Source organism: Fringilla coelebs, assembly GCF_963513975.1.
Source record: "Fringilla coelebs genome assembly, chromosome: 6".
Classification (NCBI taxonomy): Eukaryota; Metazoa; Chordata; class Aves; order Passeriformes; family Fringillidae; genus Fringilla; species Fringilla coelebs.
The window spans coordinates 37,528,852-37,546,162 of NC_140034.1; the positions used below are offsets into that span (position 1 = coordinate 37,528,852).

The 17,311-nt window shown below is 40.4% G+C and overlaps 1 protein-coding gene across 1 annotated transcript in view; it reads left to right on the forward strand.

The window, feature by feature from the left end:
* Window positions 1-8,156: 8,156 nt before the first annotated feature.
* LTK (leukocyte receptor tyrosine kinase) overlaps window positions 8,157-17,311 on the forward strand; it is a gene marked incomplete at both ends in the record, with an annotated part of 88,776 nt that continues 79,621 nt past the window's right edge. Inside the window, one exon of the mRNA XM_084207844.1 lies at window positions 8,157-8,199. Coding sequence (XP_084063970.1) covers window positions 8,157-8,199 — 43 coding nt within the window. The remainder of the gene's footprint in view (window positions 8,200-17,311) is intronic.

Consider the following 17,311-nt stretch of genomic DNA (forward strand, 5'->3'; position numbering starts at 1 on the left):
TTGTTCAAGTATGTCTAGGAGGGTAAATCCTTTTTCAGGATTTCCAGAGCTACTCTCTCTCAGGCTATCAATCCAACATCCTTCAGTTCAAGATCTGGCAGAAGCTGGAAGAAATCTTGAAGTCCTTACCTTGGCTGACAATAGCAATATCTGAAGGCACCATTTTCATTGCTTGCTTTTTCTAAGGCCTAATCCTTTTAATATTAAAGGGACCAGTTGTGTATCTGTCTGCCTAGATATCTATATGCCTTTAAGACTTGCTTGTTTGTATCTTTGTCCTTCAAGTTTCTATTTCTCAGAAAGAACAACAAGAACTTTCCCACCACCCATTTGAAAACGAAAGTTCTTGAGGACAATGAATATTTCTTCTCATTGGTGGTATGAGGAGAAAAAGGAACAAGGGAGAAAACAAAAGATTTTGAAGGAATCTGCAGAGATAGTGAATCTCTGCCTATGCGGAGACTAGGTTTATGATATCATTAGGAGGTGACAAATGAGCAGTCTGAGTAGAAACTGTTATGATGGAAGCTTAATGTAATAATAGATGCATTAACAGCCTCTAGACAAAAAGCTTGAAAGGTCTGAGGTATTTGTGTGTAACCACACCCACATTACCAAAGCTGCTGAAGGAATTTGTTTGATCCAGGGTGTTCTAGACATCTCCAGGAGTCACCTGAAAGGCACCCTTGAAAGTCTCAGTAGTAACAGGCAGGCATCACTGTTAGACATGTTGCCTTAGCTCAAGAGGTAGGAGTGACAAGGAGCAGGCAAGGGCAATAACTAATCCTTATCCTCACTGCTTTCTGCTGGGCTTTGTGTTGATTCTCAGCAAAGCAAACTGTGAATGCTGATCATCTGCCACATCTGTCTCTTGGCACAATCGTGCACATGATGATGATGCAGCAGATTGGGTGCTAATGACTCAACTACGAATATTGAGGCACATACCTAAGAATGAAGCAGCCAGTTGCCTTCTCATAGCCCAGAAATGAAATACCAGAAGAATTTCTGGAGCAATTCAGATATGACAGAAATTTATAGTTATTCTTCAAGAAAATGTTGGTCTTGATTCCTTAGAACAGTGCACAATTACACACCACTTAGCCACATGATCAGCAGAACTCTCTTCCTGCCCTTTTTCCTACCATCTTTTGAAAGTCCTTTTCTATCATTCGGTCCCCAGTCACCAGATGCATGTGAGAAGAGCTTTGCCTTTAACTCCAATGTGTAAATGTCAGTCACACTCATAGTTTTATTTTTCTACCAGGAGAAGCAGACAGACAGGTGGACTTGTAATCAAAGGGACTAGAGGGCAAAGACTTTTTCTGCCTCCAAGCTGGGCTTGTACAATTCGGTCTTCCATGGCACTCTGAATCCAGGCACAGCTACTGCATGTTTTCATTAACTCTGATATTTGGCTATTGATATTCTCACTGAGAAAGTCAGAACTGATGAAGTTTGGTTTGATCAACTGTTTGGACTTCTTCAGTGCTATCCACCTGTAAAGCATAATTTTGTGGGCTTTTCAGTATAAAAGCTGAATCTTATATGTGTTATTAGATCTAAAGGAATATATTGAGATTAAAACCATGGGCTTTAATAAGATATTAAAGGGACCTGGAAGGCCACACATTGAATACTGTGCTGTTTTGGTCCCTGCCATGCAAAAAAAGATGTGGACAGGCTGGAGAGGGTCCAGAGGAGGTCCAGAAAGATTATCAGGGGCCTGAGAAGCCTGCTGTGTGAGGAAAGGCTAAGAAAGATGAGTTTGTTCAACCATGAAAAAAGAAGGCTTAAGGGAGACCTTATCACCATATTCCAGTATTTCAAGGGTGGATAAAAGAAGACTCTCTTTTTACAAGGCAGCACACAAAGAATATGAGGGGTAATTGGTACAAGTTCCTCCAAGAGAGATTCCTATTAGACACAAGAGCAAAATTTTTCACAAGAACAATTAGCCATTGGAAAGTGGTGCATTCCCCAACATTGGAAATTTTTCAGATTTGTTTGGACAGGGTGTTGGTCCACCTTCTCTACACAGTGCATTTTCCAATAAAGTTTGGGCCAGGTGATTCCTAAGGTCCCTTCTATTTGGTATTCTGGAACTCACTTACCTGCATAAGTACTAACATAGGGAATCAACTCAAGAGTATCCAAAGCTGGAACAATAGAAAAGCATGCTAGAATGTTGGAAATATGCATGAAACACGAATAAATTATTAATTTAGGAGGGTGATGGCACCACATCATCTAAAACTGTCAAAAATTTATTACTTGAACAGTAATATGGCTGATTATAGAAATGACTGACTCTGAATTTGAATAAAATTTTGTGGCTATATTATAGAAAATAAAAATGCAACACACATTATCTTTGAACTCATTTAACCTGTCTAATCCATGCTATCAATCAACAAGACCACTTGACTAATGTTTCTATTAAAATGCCAGTGTTGTTTACAGTTACTATCTTCTTATTTAAATGTTTTTACAACACTTCTTGACAGTTTCTTTTAAAAAACCTAAGGCAGTTAGTGAAAACATCAGGTGAAGTGGTCTCTTGGTTTAAGAAAAGGTTGCATATTGATTCCCATGCCATTCTTTAAATCCTCTTACAGGTCAATGAAGAGTTGCTCTGTGGCTGGGCTGTAGTACTTTACTGAGATCCAGCTATCCTTCATACCTGGTTCTAGATAACATCAGGCCCTTCCAGGAAACACTAAGTGCCTTCTGTGATGTTGCTGCAGGAGCAGATAGTTCAGCATTGCTGTGGAAGATGACTTGTGATTTAAACTCAGGATCTCAGTAAGAAATTGTGAGTCATTCAGGTATCTATGAGCTTAAGGTACTGTTGAAAGAAGAATGCTTTGGCATCCATAGGTGTTTAGGAACTTCTGGTCATGTATGTTGCCAGATGGCATCAGTAATTCTAAATGTATGTAGCAGGTTCTTCAGAGATGCAATTTCCTGGGAATGTTACACAGCAACTGATTCACAGGGTGCCCCTTCCTTGTGTCATACGCTCCTGTGACTTTTGAACTGTCCCAGTATCCATTCTGTTGTCTTGCCTGTTTTGCTTTCACAGGTGTAAGTTTTCTGCCTTGGGCAAATGGCATGGGCTCCAGGTACTTCAAGTCATTTTTTGGACTGCTGTTTTTCCTCATCTGTCTCCTTAGATAGCTACAAGTCCCCAGGAGCTCTTGACATCAATTCCTATTAGCACAGGCACTCTTGTTTTCAATTTTCCATTGAATGAAATGTCAGCAAATGACATGCCATGCTTTGCTGATGCCATGCTCTGATTTAACAGGGCTGAATATGGCCTCTATCATCTTTCATTAGTAGGTACCTTATTATTTTGACACTGCTTTCTACTGACCTGTTGTGCTGGAAATAATGGGGACTTATAGAGGCATGCCTCATACGTACTTCGCTGCAAACTGCTAAATCTCATGTTCATTAAAGGTGTCTTGTTGTCAGACATTACTTGCACAGGTACTGTAAAATGCAGCAAGGATAGTACTGTCATATGACAATACAAATGACTTAGCTTTTCATCTATGTAGAAGGAATTTGACAGTTGAGGATGCAAATAAGTTTGTTTTCTCCCTGCAGCAGTGAAAAATCTATGCTGCCTTTGCCCTAGGGCATCAGGATATTTTTGCCTTCTTCCACAACCTTCATCTTTACCTCTCTTTCTGTCCTATGCAACAAGCATAACAACAATATCCTCAAATTTGCTGCTCATCTGAGGCTGGTGTAAAATACCATTGGTCCTATTTTTAGATTTTAAATCTACAAATGGTTCTGCATGTCCTTTTTAAAACTTTTTTTTGCCTGATGTCTGAGGATTTAATTTGCATTGAAACAAAGACACACTTAACAGTTAAATTTAATCTTTTTTAACCTATCATAATTTTAAGGGGTAAAGCCTAACTTTTAGCTATTATGCACCACTTGGAGCAACTGGTATTATCTGTGGCACTGGCCCCAATCACTTTTTGTAGTCGTGTACCCCCAAGCTATCTCTGTAGCAATCAAAGTTCACATTTTATCTGACCCCAGACAGATATTTTTCTTTAAAAGCTTGTGTGTGCAACAGGTATAAAATCTGTTTCTGGATATATTTTCTTCATAGTTCCTTTGTAAAGTACTCCAGAGATCATGTGTCTAACCATCATCAGATCTTGCTTAGTTTTTATGGAACATTGAAGTCATATATTTGAAACCAAAATACTTTTTTAGCTTTTTGCTTGTGGGAAAGTTTAGGCTGAGAATTTCCAGGTCCCTTAGGCTGTAAAGAGTTTTATGATCAGTTTCAGCTCACAAAGTTCTTCCATGCATGAAGACATGAAGCTTTAATGGCTATGGAGTAAAGCCAAATCTTTTTTCTTTATTCATTTACACTAACACGAAGTTTAATTTATGGATAAGTGATAAGTCTGACTTAAAAAACTTTAAAAAAATTATCAATATTCTCAGTAGAAGAATGCAAGGACAAATTAGTCTTGTGCTTAGGTACTATCTCTGTAGCTGAGACATCTTTGGTCTTCAGGTTTCCAGATGTTTTTGTAGTAGTCAAATCCTATGTCTGTTAAAGAGTTTTGTGGTCCAGTACTCAGGATGTTAAGGCAGGCTCACTGAGCACAAATTTCTTTACATACTTTGTGTTTGTTTCAAACAAATCTGTACTCCTTCATCTCAATGTGCCCAGTCTGTACCATCCCACCCCATTCACCTTGCTCTGCTGGATATTATTTCCATCATAAGGAATATTTTTTAGCTTTTGCCCTACAGCTGGTTTCTCATACAAGGTTTATGAAATCTCTGACTGTGATTTTCTCATATTTTTCTCAGATTAATTTGTCATTGTCCCAGACGTATTTTCTGAAAAATCCTTTCACTGGGATTTTTCTCCTGAGAAGCTGAGGCCTCAGAAACAAAATGTAAACAATAATTATCTGCTGCCGTGAAATGTGGCAGGTGCATCTTTGATTGGTCTCATGTGGTTGTTTTTACTTGATGACCAATCACAGGTCCGGCTGTGTCGGGATTCTGGTCAGTCACAAGATTTTATCATTGTTTGCTAGCCTGATGTCTCCTTTCTCTTTCTTTAGTATAGTTCTAATTTATCATTTTCTTTTAATATATATCATAAAATAATAAATCAGCCTTCTGAAACATAGAGTCAAGATTTGCCTCTATTTCCTCATCCTAGGGACCCTGTAAAGACCACCACACATCATGATACAGACTTTTGTACTGGATTTGCTATCAAGAATGTGCTGTATATTTCTATGCACCATGCAGGCCAAGAGGGAACAGTATCTTTCAAAGGTGGTGTTGGAGCTACATGAACATTTGTCTTGCTTGGTGTCACGTGTAGAACTCCATTTTGGAGCAATCACCAGTCAATTTTTTCTTTTATATGGGAAATATTTCCCGCTGTTTATAATTTTTGTCACCTGAGTGTACAGGTAAGTGCATACTCCTTTTTTATGGCACTGGCCAGACCTTCATTGCTGAAGCTCTGCTTGCTTAGCAGCTAAGTGCCTCATCTCCCTTCAGTTCTGAGGTGTTTTCTTGGTGGCATGGTTGGAACTTGTCTTGCAACCCTGTTCCAAATGTTTTTGAGACTGGTTAGATTTCTGTGTTGCGTTTGCAATAGAGGATGCCCTCAGATGAATGTAAGAACAGCATAAGCGCATCTTCTTCCCTCTCCTGGGCTCCAGTAGGTTGTTCCTGTGTTGCTGAGCCAAAGATGGTATCATTATTTAAGACCAGTGGGTTTTTTAGTTGCTGGTGTCCAGATTCTGGCAGTGCTCTAGTGCATAAGTGCCTAATTTAAAAGCTTGTAATTGTACCAGTTCCTTCCAGCCTGGCAGTTCAGTCTGGATCATCTCTGATGATGCAGCATTGTCCACTGCTCCTAATTACTTCTACAGAGGTTTCCTCTGCATTTGTTGTGTTGTTGCCATTCTCTTGCTGCTGTTGCTGGGCTTTTTCCCTTTCTATGCATGCTCTTTTATCACTTGCACACGGTTGGTAAGTGGCACTTGCTTTTAATTCCTATCCCACTTCCAAATGCTGGGCATTGTTCTGACTCCTATTGTTTTCATACTCTGTATATCTTGTTGTGCTTTTCATTGTGAAACATCTGTTTTTCTGTATTCTGTCCTTTCTCTTTAAAATATTTGATTCCCTAAAATAACAGTTTTTGTCTGGTCTGGGTGAATCCTTTGCTTGACAGATGTGGGTTATCTTGATGAGGATTAATTATGGACCCTCCAGTAGACCAAGGTCTACTTTGCTTAGCTGGGGCTCAGCCTCTCAAAAGTGTCTAATGAGGCAGCTGGTCAGAGATGAGTCACCTTATCTTCTGCTTTTGCCCTCTGCTTAAAATCATCACATGCATCTATTTTTTATAGAATGCCTCACATTTCTGTAATGAGCCTCAGAATTCATCTATCTTTGCCAAACTAAATGAAAACCAGTTCCATAACCATGGAAAATACAAAGTTCCTTAAAACAGTATCAACAGAAACAGTGTCTGCTGCTGCTGAGTTCCTTGAAGATACAGATTGTTTATATTTCTATTCATGGGAGGGTTTGGGTAAGTATGGAAATTTCCTGAGGTGCCCCTACTTTTTACCAATTGGGAGTAAAAAATTACCTGCTTTGTAATCCCAGAGTCCCAAAGCTTCAGCCAAAATATTTATTTATGAAGAGATGGAAAGCTGGCAGCCTTTTTTATCTCTTTCTCTCTTTTTAATTTTATTTCTGGTCTTGGTCTATTACTTTGCTTAGAGATATTTTATATAAATTTAACTAGTAAGCAACTAATAATGTCTGTCTTTCTTGCTACCCTACCTCTGTAATTGATGTGGCCATAGAAGAAAGCATCAGAATGATATTTGGTTCCAAATCATCCAGGTTGTGTTAAAAATATGCTTCTCTAAATCTGCTGAAAGTAGAAATATGTTTCTGAACAAAAAGCAATTTTCTAGATCAGGATAAATTATTAAGATACAAAAATAAAATCTACCCTTGAGTGCTGCATAGATATTGGTAGGAAGACTCAGAGAAGTAAATTAATTAAAATTTTAGTCTATTCTATGAACCACATTTAAACATGGAATGCAGGCTTTTGCCTTGAAAGTGCCAGCCCCACCAGACACATAAGGGCTTTAATTCAGGTCAGCTCCAAATCTCTCCAGTTCCTACATTTTGAATGGTATTTTACTCAAGATTCAGGTACTACCTGTTAAATTCACAACAACCACAATAAATTATGTTAATTTGGAGTAAAGCACACCAAAATCAGAGTAAAAGTATCCACCTGGAGAATTAGTCAAAAAGAATATGTTCTGATTATAAAAAGAACATCAATTTTAGAATAAACGTCCCATGAAGGGAAGACACACCTGCAAAGAGATTGAAGGTGGAGTGAACTAGTGCAGTTGAAATGCTGATGGTCCCTGAAAAACACGGAGTTTGAAGTGAAGTGTTTAAAGAGCAAATGCCCAAGCTCGCAGGGGGGAAGCTCACACTTGGCAGTGCTGCAGGTCCTCGCTGTGTGTCTCCAACAGAGGCTGTCTTGCTCGGGAGCTAAGTGGTTACAAATGACACTAAGGGAAGAAAGGTGGGAATCTAGGTTGTGTACACAGGTCCAATTTCTCTTTCAGGGCAGTCGGTGAACACGCTTCCAAGCCGTGGGAACCCTCTCTATCATCTTAAATATGACCTGAGCTTAGTCCGGGGGGGGGTGTGCATGAGTCTCGTGCGTGTCATTGGGCCAGCTGCAAGGGAAGACGGAGAGAGGGGAACGACCGAGTTAGATTATGAATTCATCTTGTCCTGGTGAATACTGATGCCTGAGAATTTATAGATGGATGTGCTCGTGTCTGAAGCAACTGCCTTGTGAATTTGCTGATCGTGCAGGAGCGGTATGCAAAACGGGAGGAGGAGGAGGCAAGGAAGGGAGGGTGGCTCTAGGACCCATACGAGCCTTCCCGAGCAGGAGGTGGGAATTTTCCTCCAAGGCAGCAGGAGCCCGAGCCCGGTCTCAGAGCTCCAGCGGAGCCCGCAGGAAGAGCCTGGCGCGTCCCCTCCACAGCCGCGCACCCGGGTGGGACCAGCCCGCATCCCGCAGAGCCATGAACCGGCTACCACAGCTGCTGCTGTGGGTCACCACAGTGGGTAAGGAACTTATTTTTCTTTCCTCTTATCTCCTTATTCTGCAAAGTCCCCCTTCTACCCAGAGGCTTAGACTTACTTCATTACCCCTTCCCTTTTACCGTTAAAACCAGAAAAGCATTATTTCAGAGAAGCAGGGGAAAAGGGGGAATGGGGATTGAAAGTACTAGCATGACTAAATGTAAAGTGGGTGACATGCAGGGAAATAAATATTGATTGCAAGTAAATTTTGTTCACTGAAATGAATAGGCAATCTGTAGTTTTAGAAAAACTGCTGCTGTCGAGGCTCTGAGGCTGGATGTAGGCAGTCGCTGTACAAGGGTTTGGCATGAAACTAACAGCTATACCCTAGGACCATTTTGCTTCTCTGGCTGCTGGATTGTTTTCTTTGGGGATGTTTTGGACAGGGGGATAAGAGTAATGCTCCAGGAGCAGCGGAGGTTGCTTACAGGAAAAGGTGCAGTTTGGAGAGGATGCTTTGTCTAAGTAGAGAGATGAGGGACACGGATAAAGAGAGGAGTAAGTACTAGGACTATGAAAGGTGGACTTTAGAGCTCCCACCCTAGAAAGTGGTTCTTGGGCTAAGTTTTGAAAGGAATCTTTGTGCTGCTCTGTCTGTCACTGTCAGCTTTGGTTCTGAAGTACAGCAAAAGAAAGGAAGTGACAGTAGGAGAGAAGAAGAGGGATATTAGGAGGGAAGCTGCAGGAACAGGAGAGAAGTTGGGAGGTGGCAGCATGCATGCAACCAATGACGGGAGAAGAAGGTAGGAGTTGGACACATATACTAGATGTGCACAGTGGCAAGCAAATTTGTTATGAATATTAGGAAAGAAAAGTCTCTATCAGGACATGCTGAACTTCTCAGAGAGCTGCAGTTACAGTAGTACCCCCAGTGTAGATACAGCGACTACAACGTGACCCTTCGACAGGATCAGGAGACACTTTGTATTTCTCAGTGTAACAGATCGTGTAACTTCAGGCAGGAAAAGGGGAAAGGCAAACAGGTTGTTGGGCGCTGCAGCTAGCTCTTGCTAGAGCAGTGCACTTCCTCTCTCTGGCTAAATGGTGAACTTGTATACACTTACTTTTATATGCAGACACACTGGGACATCAGTTTCTAAGCAGGTTTTATAATTTATTTCATTTACAATTTTATGCCAAGGCATAGCACAGAGTTTTTCAGCTCAGGCTTTTTTTCTGGCCTTTTATTTCTGTTGGGAGGAAGGAGGTTGCTTTAATGTCGAAGGGTTCCAGGACAAGTGTACCTCATGCAAGCAGAGCTGTATGTCCCTGCCTCAGCTTTCATGGCATGTGGTCTCATCAAGAATTGCTAAGTATCTTTCCAGTGTTTTTGGTGGAGTTGCTTTCATCATGCAAGTAATGTTAATGTAAGGAATAATAATTATATTTGCTGTATATCCAAGTCTGTGATATGAAGCATGTCTGTATTAGATTTTAAAAAGGGTGTGTTTCAGAGAGAGTAAGTAAAGAGCTAAATGAAAATAAATGTACATTTTACAATCTCTGTCCAATCTTCTGCCAAAAATAATCTCAATCACTGGAGGAGGTTTCAGTGCATGAGATTTAGCTATGTTGCTGCTGTCACAATCTTCACATGGGGGTTGCTTGCCTTACTATGGGGGCTATTGTGGTCAGCTCTCAGACTCTATATCTATTAGTTTAAAAACCACTTGTATTTCCACTGTACAATTTTTACTGGAGCATATTCTTGGAGTGGCTTTACATTTCCTTCTTTATTTGGAAAGTCCAAGATCTAAGTGATGAAGGAATTTGCAGGTCTTCTTCTCACTCTTTTATTTTCCTGGCTGGCATACATATTTCTAATGAGCTCTGTCATAAAAGGATTGTTTCAGAGTTCCCATGCACTGACAATTTTTTGCACATGGAAACACTGGAGGATGTTGCAAGTCCTCTTGGTGCAAAAATTAAGACACTATGAGAAAATTCAGAAGGTTGTAGAGAACAATAGCAGGAAAAAACCCTCAGATAAAGAACCACCAAACCAAAGGTAACAAAAACAGGAAAAGACTTAATCCACAGGTATACATTGTTTAGTGTCAAAGCAACTTCGCAGCCTTTTTGAGGTTGAGGTTGCGTACTAGCCTCAGGTCTCAGGAAGAAGGTGAAAAGAAGTCACCAGATGAATGTCTGGGAGAATTTTCTTTTTGTTTTAAGCACCAGTATTACTTTGAACTTTCATATTGAATTATATTCTTCTGATTCCTTGAGCTTGGTAAGGGGTGGGTGGGTCAGTCCTTTTCTGTTCCGTGAGAAACAAGGTTGTACTTGGCTAGATGTCATACTCTTGCCTTTGAATGTGGAGAGCCAACTATCTGCAAAATTACAGCACAGCATACATCCTGAGCAAACCTCAAACACCTTTCCAAATGTGTGGTCATGTTTATGTCATTGCTCAGAGTGTAGCTATTGAGTATAACCACAGTCCATGAGAAAATATTGGTAGAGGCACTTTGTCAGGATTTCTTTACTGTCCCTTCCAACACTTGCAGCACAGCCATCACAGAATAGGGTAACTTACATTTAATTTCAGCCTGGTGAATAGTTATGGTTTTTGGTTTTGTTGAATCGTTTCTGAGGCAGAGAAGCACAGGAAGGTTGATGGCAGGTTTAGGAGTAAGACAGTCAGCTTTTCTTTTGTTTGTGGAACGGTATATCAGCATGGCAATGATGAACTCCCTGTTCCTGGGTGATTGCATTTGTCTAACTAACAGTTTTCAGAAGCCCCAAACATTTTGTTTCTCTCCCTAGATTTATATACCTCTCTGAGTTGGCCTGCTTTGTAGAAGGAGTATAAAATGGCTTAAGTTTAGCCAGTCCACATGTGAAGGAAGATACAAGAGTACCTTACTTTCTTGTAAGCCAACTTAAAATAAACCAGTGCATCTATTTCACTTAGACAAACCTTTAGTGCTTTGTGTATCCCTTTGTTGGAGGAGAACATGCCAAGTGCGGAAAGGATGGGACCCTGTGTTCTCTTTTGTCTCTTCATTGAAGAACTTGTCTCTTATTTTCTTCTTCTTGTGCCTGTCTCTGCTCAGTTAAAGTACACACAGGTACAGTAGTGATTTCACTTAAATGGTTCCAACCAGAAGAACATCGAATGATCCTTGAAATTTGTCTTAGGAGTTGTATCCACAGTCCTTTATTGTGCAAATGACAGCATGTCTCCATATCTGTGCCTAGTCTGAATGTCCAATTCAAGGCACTATGGCCGTCACTGAAAGTCAAATATGGAGTGGATGCCTTGAAAGGAAAACAAGACATTTCTTTTTAAGTCATAGGCATTACAAAGTGGAGGACTCTGAAACACAGTGGAAAAGGATATGATAAATTTATGGGAATCCCACAGTAAGGGAGCACATACAGAGAAACACCAGGGATTTCTAAACTGCATCAGGGGGGACAACTAAGTTGGAGGAGATAGAAATCAGATAGTGAGCCACATATAGTGTTACTTTAGAGCTGAAGTCAATGTCTTATGAGCAGCCATAGAATAAATCCATCTTTCTATCCATGCTACATAGCTGCATAATTTCTAATTAGTCCATAAGATTAAAATTAGAGAAAAGGATGCCTCACTCCGGTGAAGTTTCAAAAGCATTCTTCTTCTACTCCCTGGTGTCCCAAACAGATCCACAGGCCTGCCTTCAGCCTGCTTGTATATGTGAAGGAGCTCATGCTGGCTGTGCTGGTGTGTAGAAATGCATCTCTGATGTCTATGACAAGAGTAGAGAGAAATTTTCACCTTGAATTAATTTTAGTGAAGACTGCTGATGTGTGACACTTATGTGCTTCAAAAAGTGGTCTAGGCTTTGAGCTGTTACATTTGGTCATTTGTTTTGTGTGTGCACCAGTTAGTTCTTACTAAGACATTCAAATAAATTTACATGTTTTAATTTTTTTATTTCAAACTTTTGCTCAAAAAAGGCTTGTATTCAGAAATCTGAAATATTTATTTAAAAAGCATAAAACATGATTTAATATCACGTGTTTAGTTTTGACATGAACTGTTCCAGTCCAGGACTCCCTGAAATGTGCTGGTCTTTGCAATTTGATATAGCTTTTGATTCAGAAGATTTTTAGGTTAACCTGTGACAGGTTTTTGGTTTGCTTTGATTTTTTAAAATTTCTTTGGGCTTGCCAATGACTTGGAAAATCCTGTATTAAAACTTCCCAGTTATCTTATAATATCACATTCCAGTTTTTACTTAGATTTGTGCATGCAGGTGGCTGTCCTTAGGCTGATGCTCGTTACTCTACGTGCAGATGGTGACTGGTACTGTTTGTAGCTTGGTATTGGATCAAATTACTCAGAAATAAAAGAAACAAAAATAACTTTTTTGCAAACCTTTAGTAAAAGAAGAAACAGAAAGCAGCGGCTGAGAGGAGAGGCAGGTGAGTTCCTTTCAGAAATAAATGGAGAGGAAGGAACCCACAGGGTTTATAGTTAACATAAAATGATGGATGTCTATGGGAATACAGTTACAGCCATACAACATCTTGCCTTCTGTATCTGGAGACTTTTATCTGAGACTCCTACGAGTAAGCATGATTCCTGTATTGAATCCTTAAATCAGAGGAGGAAAATAATGACATTAATTATGTTAATTAATTGGATCAGGCTTACAGTCTTTTCCTGCCTCTCAGCATCAGTCCTTCCTCTTACAATTCCTCTTCCTCCCATTCCATTATAATTGCTCCTCTGCTTCTCTCCTCTACTGGCATGTAACAAACCCAGTGCTTTGATGTAGCCTGCTAACAGCATGCACAAGGATGAAACCCATGGCAGGTAGGAGAGCAGGTCAGCTTGGAAAAGGAGTGAATTGTAGTGTTTGGTGAGAGGTGACTTGTAGCTGAGAGATGAGCTCTGAGTGTGTAGGGAGAGCAGGTCCATTGCGAGAGTGGTGACAGATCACACTGGTGGTTGTTTGTTGCAGGAGGAACATGTAGAGATTTTGTTTCAGATTGTGACTCCTAGCACTACTAGGTTACGGAGTGTCTGGCCCTGGGGAATGTCAGGTTCCTGCCTTTTTGTGCTGCATGCACAAGAGGGAAGTCAAGGTGTAGAACCTTTACAATTCAGCAAATGCTGTGTCAGGACCTCTCCAGACCTCTGCAGTGCTTAAAGCATTACAGCTCCCAGACAAGTGGCAGGGTATCACTGCAGCATTCTGCTTCCCTCAGGTGTGCTGTTCCCAGGAGCTTTCCTCAAGGTGCTGTACCTCCATGTTGTGCCTTCTCCCAGTTGTGTCACACCAACACAGCTGGACCCATGAGGAGAAATGGAAACAGAGGAAAATGACATAAAAGGAAACAGAGGTGACATTCCAGTCTTCCTCACCTAGAAAAAGCAACTCTGCCATATGTACTGAGTAAATAAAGAGCCCAGAATTTCAGTGAGATATACAGTCACAGGCCAAATGTTACCTTTTTAGGAGAATTTCAGGTAGGTTTTCTATATGTTCTCTTTAACACAAAACTGGCTGTAAAAACATGAAACTTTACACAATTCTCCACTTGTTGGTGAAAAACTTCTTAAGATTTCCAGCTGGCTTTATGTTTATTTTAAGCAGTTTGACTATGTGATTGTTATAGATTCCTTCCAACTGGAGTATTCTATTCTCTGTGAAGGCATAAATATCCCTGGCATTGGCACTGATTGAATTAAAAAACCCATTGTACAGCGGCGTCACCGGAGTTAATCAAGAATGAGAGTGAAATATAGAATTATAATATAGAATTAAATGCTGAAGTCTTTTCAAAAAGCACAGATTTATCCTTGCAATTCAGATGAACTTTTGCCCTGTCTAATGGGAGAACTGTGTCTTTTAATAAGGCATCACAGATTTTCAGCTAATTGGTAGCTGAAATCCCATAAGATTTGGCTTATCAGCCAAGAATGATGCATTTATTCATGTATTTCAGTTGCTCAGTTAGGGTTTTTTTTTCCCAGTTTGTAGCACAGCATGTGTTTGAGGGCATAAACTGGCAAACTTTCTGGAGTTAAAGCATCCACACCTCTCCTCTGTGTCTATGTTTGTGGTGATACATATTTATAAATTAAAAATATAGGAGTGATAAAGGAACTGAGCGTGACAGTAGTAGGTGACATGGAAGGATGTGATTGTGTTTTGTTGCACAGAATTAAGTACAGGAGGTGAGAAGAATCTTTTCCTACGTTGTTCTGGTGAAGAGTTTTTGTACTATTCAGGAAGCAGTAGAAAACCCAAACTGTAAGTTTTTTCCTGCCTTGAAGCAGAACTGACCATCACATTGGAACTTCAATGAGAATGGAACCAGACAGGTTACTGGTTCAGAGTCACATTTTGCTGGAATCCCAATTTTCACATCAGAGGTGCTGTTGGAAGCACCTTCTTCCCTGCAGTGATGCAGGGCTGTTTTGAGTTGCTCTCCAGCTGTGATCGAGACCTTTTTTTATATGCTGAGGGTGAACTCAGCCCTTGCACTTCCCCTTGTACCTCTGTCTTACAATATCTGCTCCGCTCTCCTGGCCTTAGGGAGGCAGGAGGAAACTGTGGGGATGCACAGAGAGGATGGAAGGTGGCCAAGGCTGGGTGGTGAAGAAGGATGGAGGAATTCTGTTCCAATGGAGATGAGGAGCCCAGCTAGTGTGGTTTTGGATTTCCAAAAGAAGGGTTAGCAGCTGTCAGCCTGAACTCGAGCAACCTCAGGCAAAGCTGAATTCACTCTGGAACAGAACTGAAAAATGGCTTTTCTGCTCTCAATTACTAATTTGGTGGTTTTGCAGACCCATGTGCCTTGACTAATATTGTAGACAATGTAAGGAGCATGGATGATTATGCTTAGACACTTTTAATAACTTGGATGTCTTGGTTTTTTTTTAATTTTCTGTTTCTGTTGTTATATTTAACTGCAGTTTAGATTTTCCAAGTATTTTCTGTTTATATTTTTTTTCCTACAGAGCTCTGAGTGATTAAAGACCTATTTATTACTCTGACTTCAGCAAACAGAATCACAGAAAAGCATGACTGCTTAAAATTTCCATGGTTTTTAGCATGTTTTCAGAGTTTTCTCTGTGGCATTTTGATGTGTACTGTGCTGAAGTTCAGATCTCTTTACATAAGTAACACTTTTAAAGTATGTAGTTCACAACAGGAGTATTTTCTGTGTTTATAGTCACTGCAGGAACCCAAATAGTATTTAAAACCTCTGAAGGAAGCTTTCTTTAACCCCATGCAGTTCAGCCTAGAGCTTAGTGAGACACTGGAATTTATGAATCTTTTAAGCCCTGATAGCATAGTCGTTGCTATCACTATTTTTTTTAACTTTTCTGAAGTCCTGCATAGCTCCTGGCCCTTCAAGATCTATCAGGTTCTTAGAAGAGTTTAAACTTTACAGAGTTTGACATTGTGTTTGTCAGTCTGCTGCAGACCTAGAGACAAAAGTCAGTAAGATTTGCAAAAATAAACTTTGTGAATTAATTATAAGAAAAACAAGGTGAGTAAACCAAGCTGGGTTTTATTTAGCTGTGTTAAAAGGGCTTGTGTTCCAGCTGTTCAGGGGGACAGAAAACTGCAAGATATATGCAGATCTAGCTCTTTTCACCTCTTTTAGGGCTGTGCTACGTTAGTCTGATGAGACTCAAGCATTTAGCTTCCCTTCCAAAAGCTATCTTCATTTTTTATTTGTAAAATTTTGGACAGGGCTTAGGTTTTTTATTTCTTACCTTCATATTTTGATTCCCACACAATTTTTTTTCTTCTCCTGTGTGCCTTCCTGCACACACACACACACACACACACACACACACACACACACATATATATACACACACTGTGTGTATGTGTGAAAATTAATGAAAGTAAAATTATATGGAAAACCCCTTTGCTTTAAACATGTTGCCTTCACTCAGTGGATGCAGTTATCCCAAACTGTACACTACTCAGGGGTTGATTGTGATTTTGTGAGATAATATTTTAACTACCTATTTTATATAGAGATTACCATTTTTTTCAGGGATTTGTGCTGCATGTGAGTGCAGGGGTTATCAACTTTGGTAAATGTAGCCAAAAGTTAATTTTCAATTAAATTTCAGAAGAAATTACTATCACTTTTGTACTAAGGAATATGTAGAGTAAGCTGGAGAAGTTATTTTATTATTGGTAGGAATTGCTTTGTGATTGCAAAAAAAAAGGATTGATGAGAAGCAACATCCCAATTAATACTGTTATTGATATTCTTCCACTGAGAAAGGTGAGGGAAACTTATATCAAGTTGTTGTCATTTAATCCCGCCCAGCAAAAGAGCCCATGCAGCCGTTCACTCACTCCCCCACCAGCCAGAGTGGGGGGAGAGTCGGAAGGGTGAAAGTCAGAAAACTCATGGGTGAGATAAAGACAGATTGACAAGAAAACAAAAGCTGTGCACACAAACAAAGCAAGGAATTTGCTCACTGCTTCCCATATGAAGACAGGTGCTCACCCATCTCCAGGAGAGCAGGGCCCCCTCACACGTAAGGCTTACTTGGGAAGACAAATATCATCACTCCAAACATCTTCCGCTTACTTTTTCTTCCTCCCACTTTATATGCTGAGCATGATGCCATATGGTCTGGAATATGCCTTTGGTCAGCTGGGTCGCCTGTCCTGGCTGTGTCTCCTTTCAACCTCCCATGCATCCCCAGACCCCTCATCACTGCGGCAGCATGGAAAGCAGAAAAGGCCTCCACTCTGTGTAAGACCTGCTCAGCAATAACCAAAATCATCTCTATATCATCAACCCTGTGTTCAGCACCGATCCAAAATACAGCCCTGTACCAGCTGCTGTGAAGAAAATTAGCTCTGCCCCAGCCAAAACTAGCACACAAGTAAATGCAGAATTTCAGAGATAGAAGGGCTGATTCTTCTGCTGGTTTCTTAGGGCTCTTGAGACTGAGTGAACCTGGAGGTCAACATCTGGGTGATGTTTAGCTTGTGTCTCCAGCTTGCATGACCCTCTCAACCTCTCTAGGCAACCCCCAAGTGGTAGCATGGTCTCATCTCAGCTGTCAGTTGTACTGCAGGGGTGCTTTGGAATGATCTAGAATAAAAAC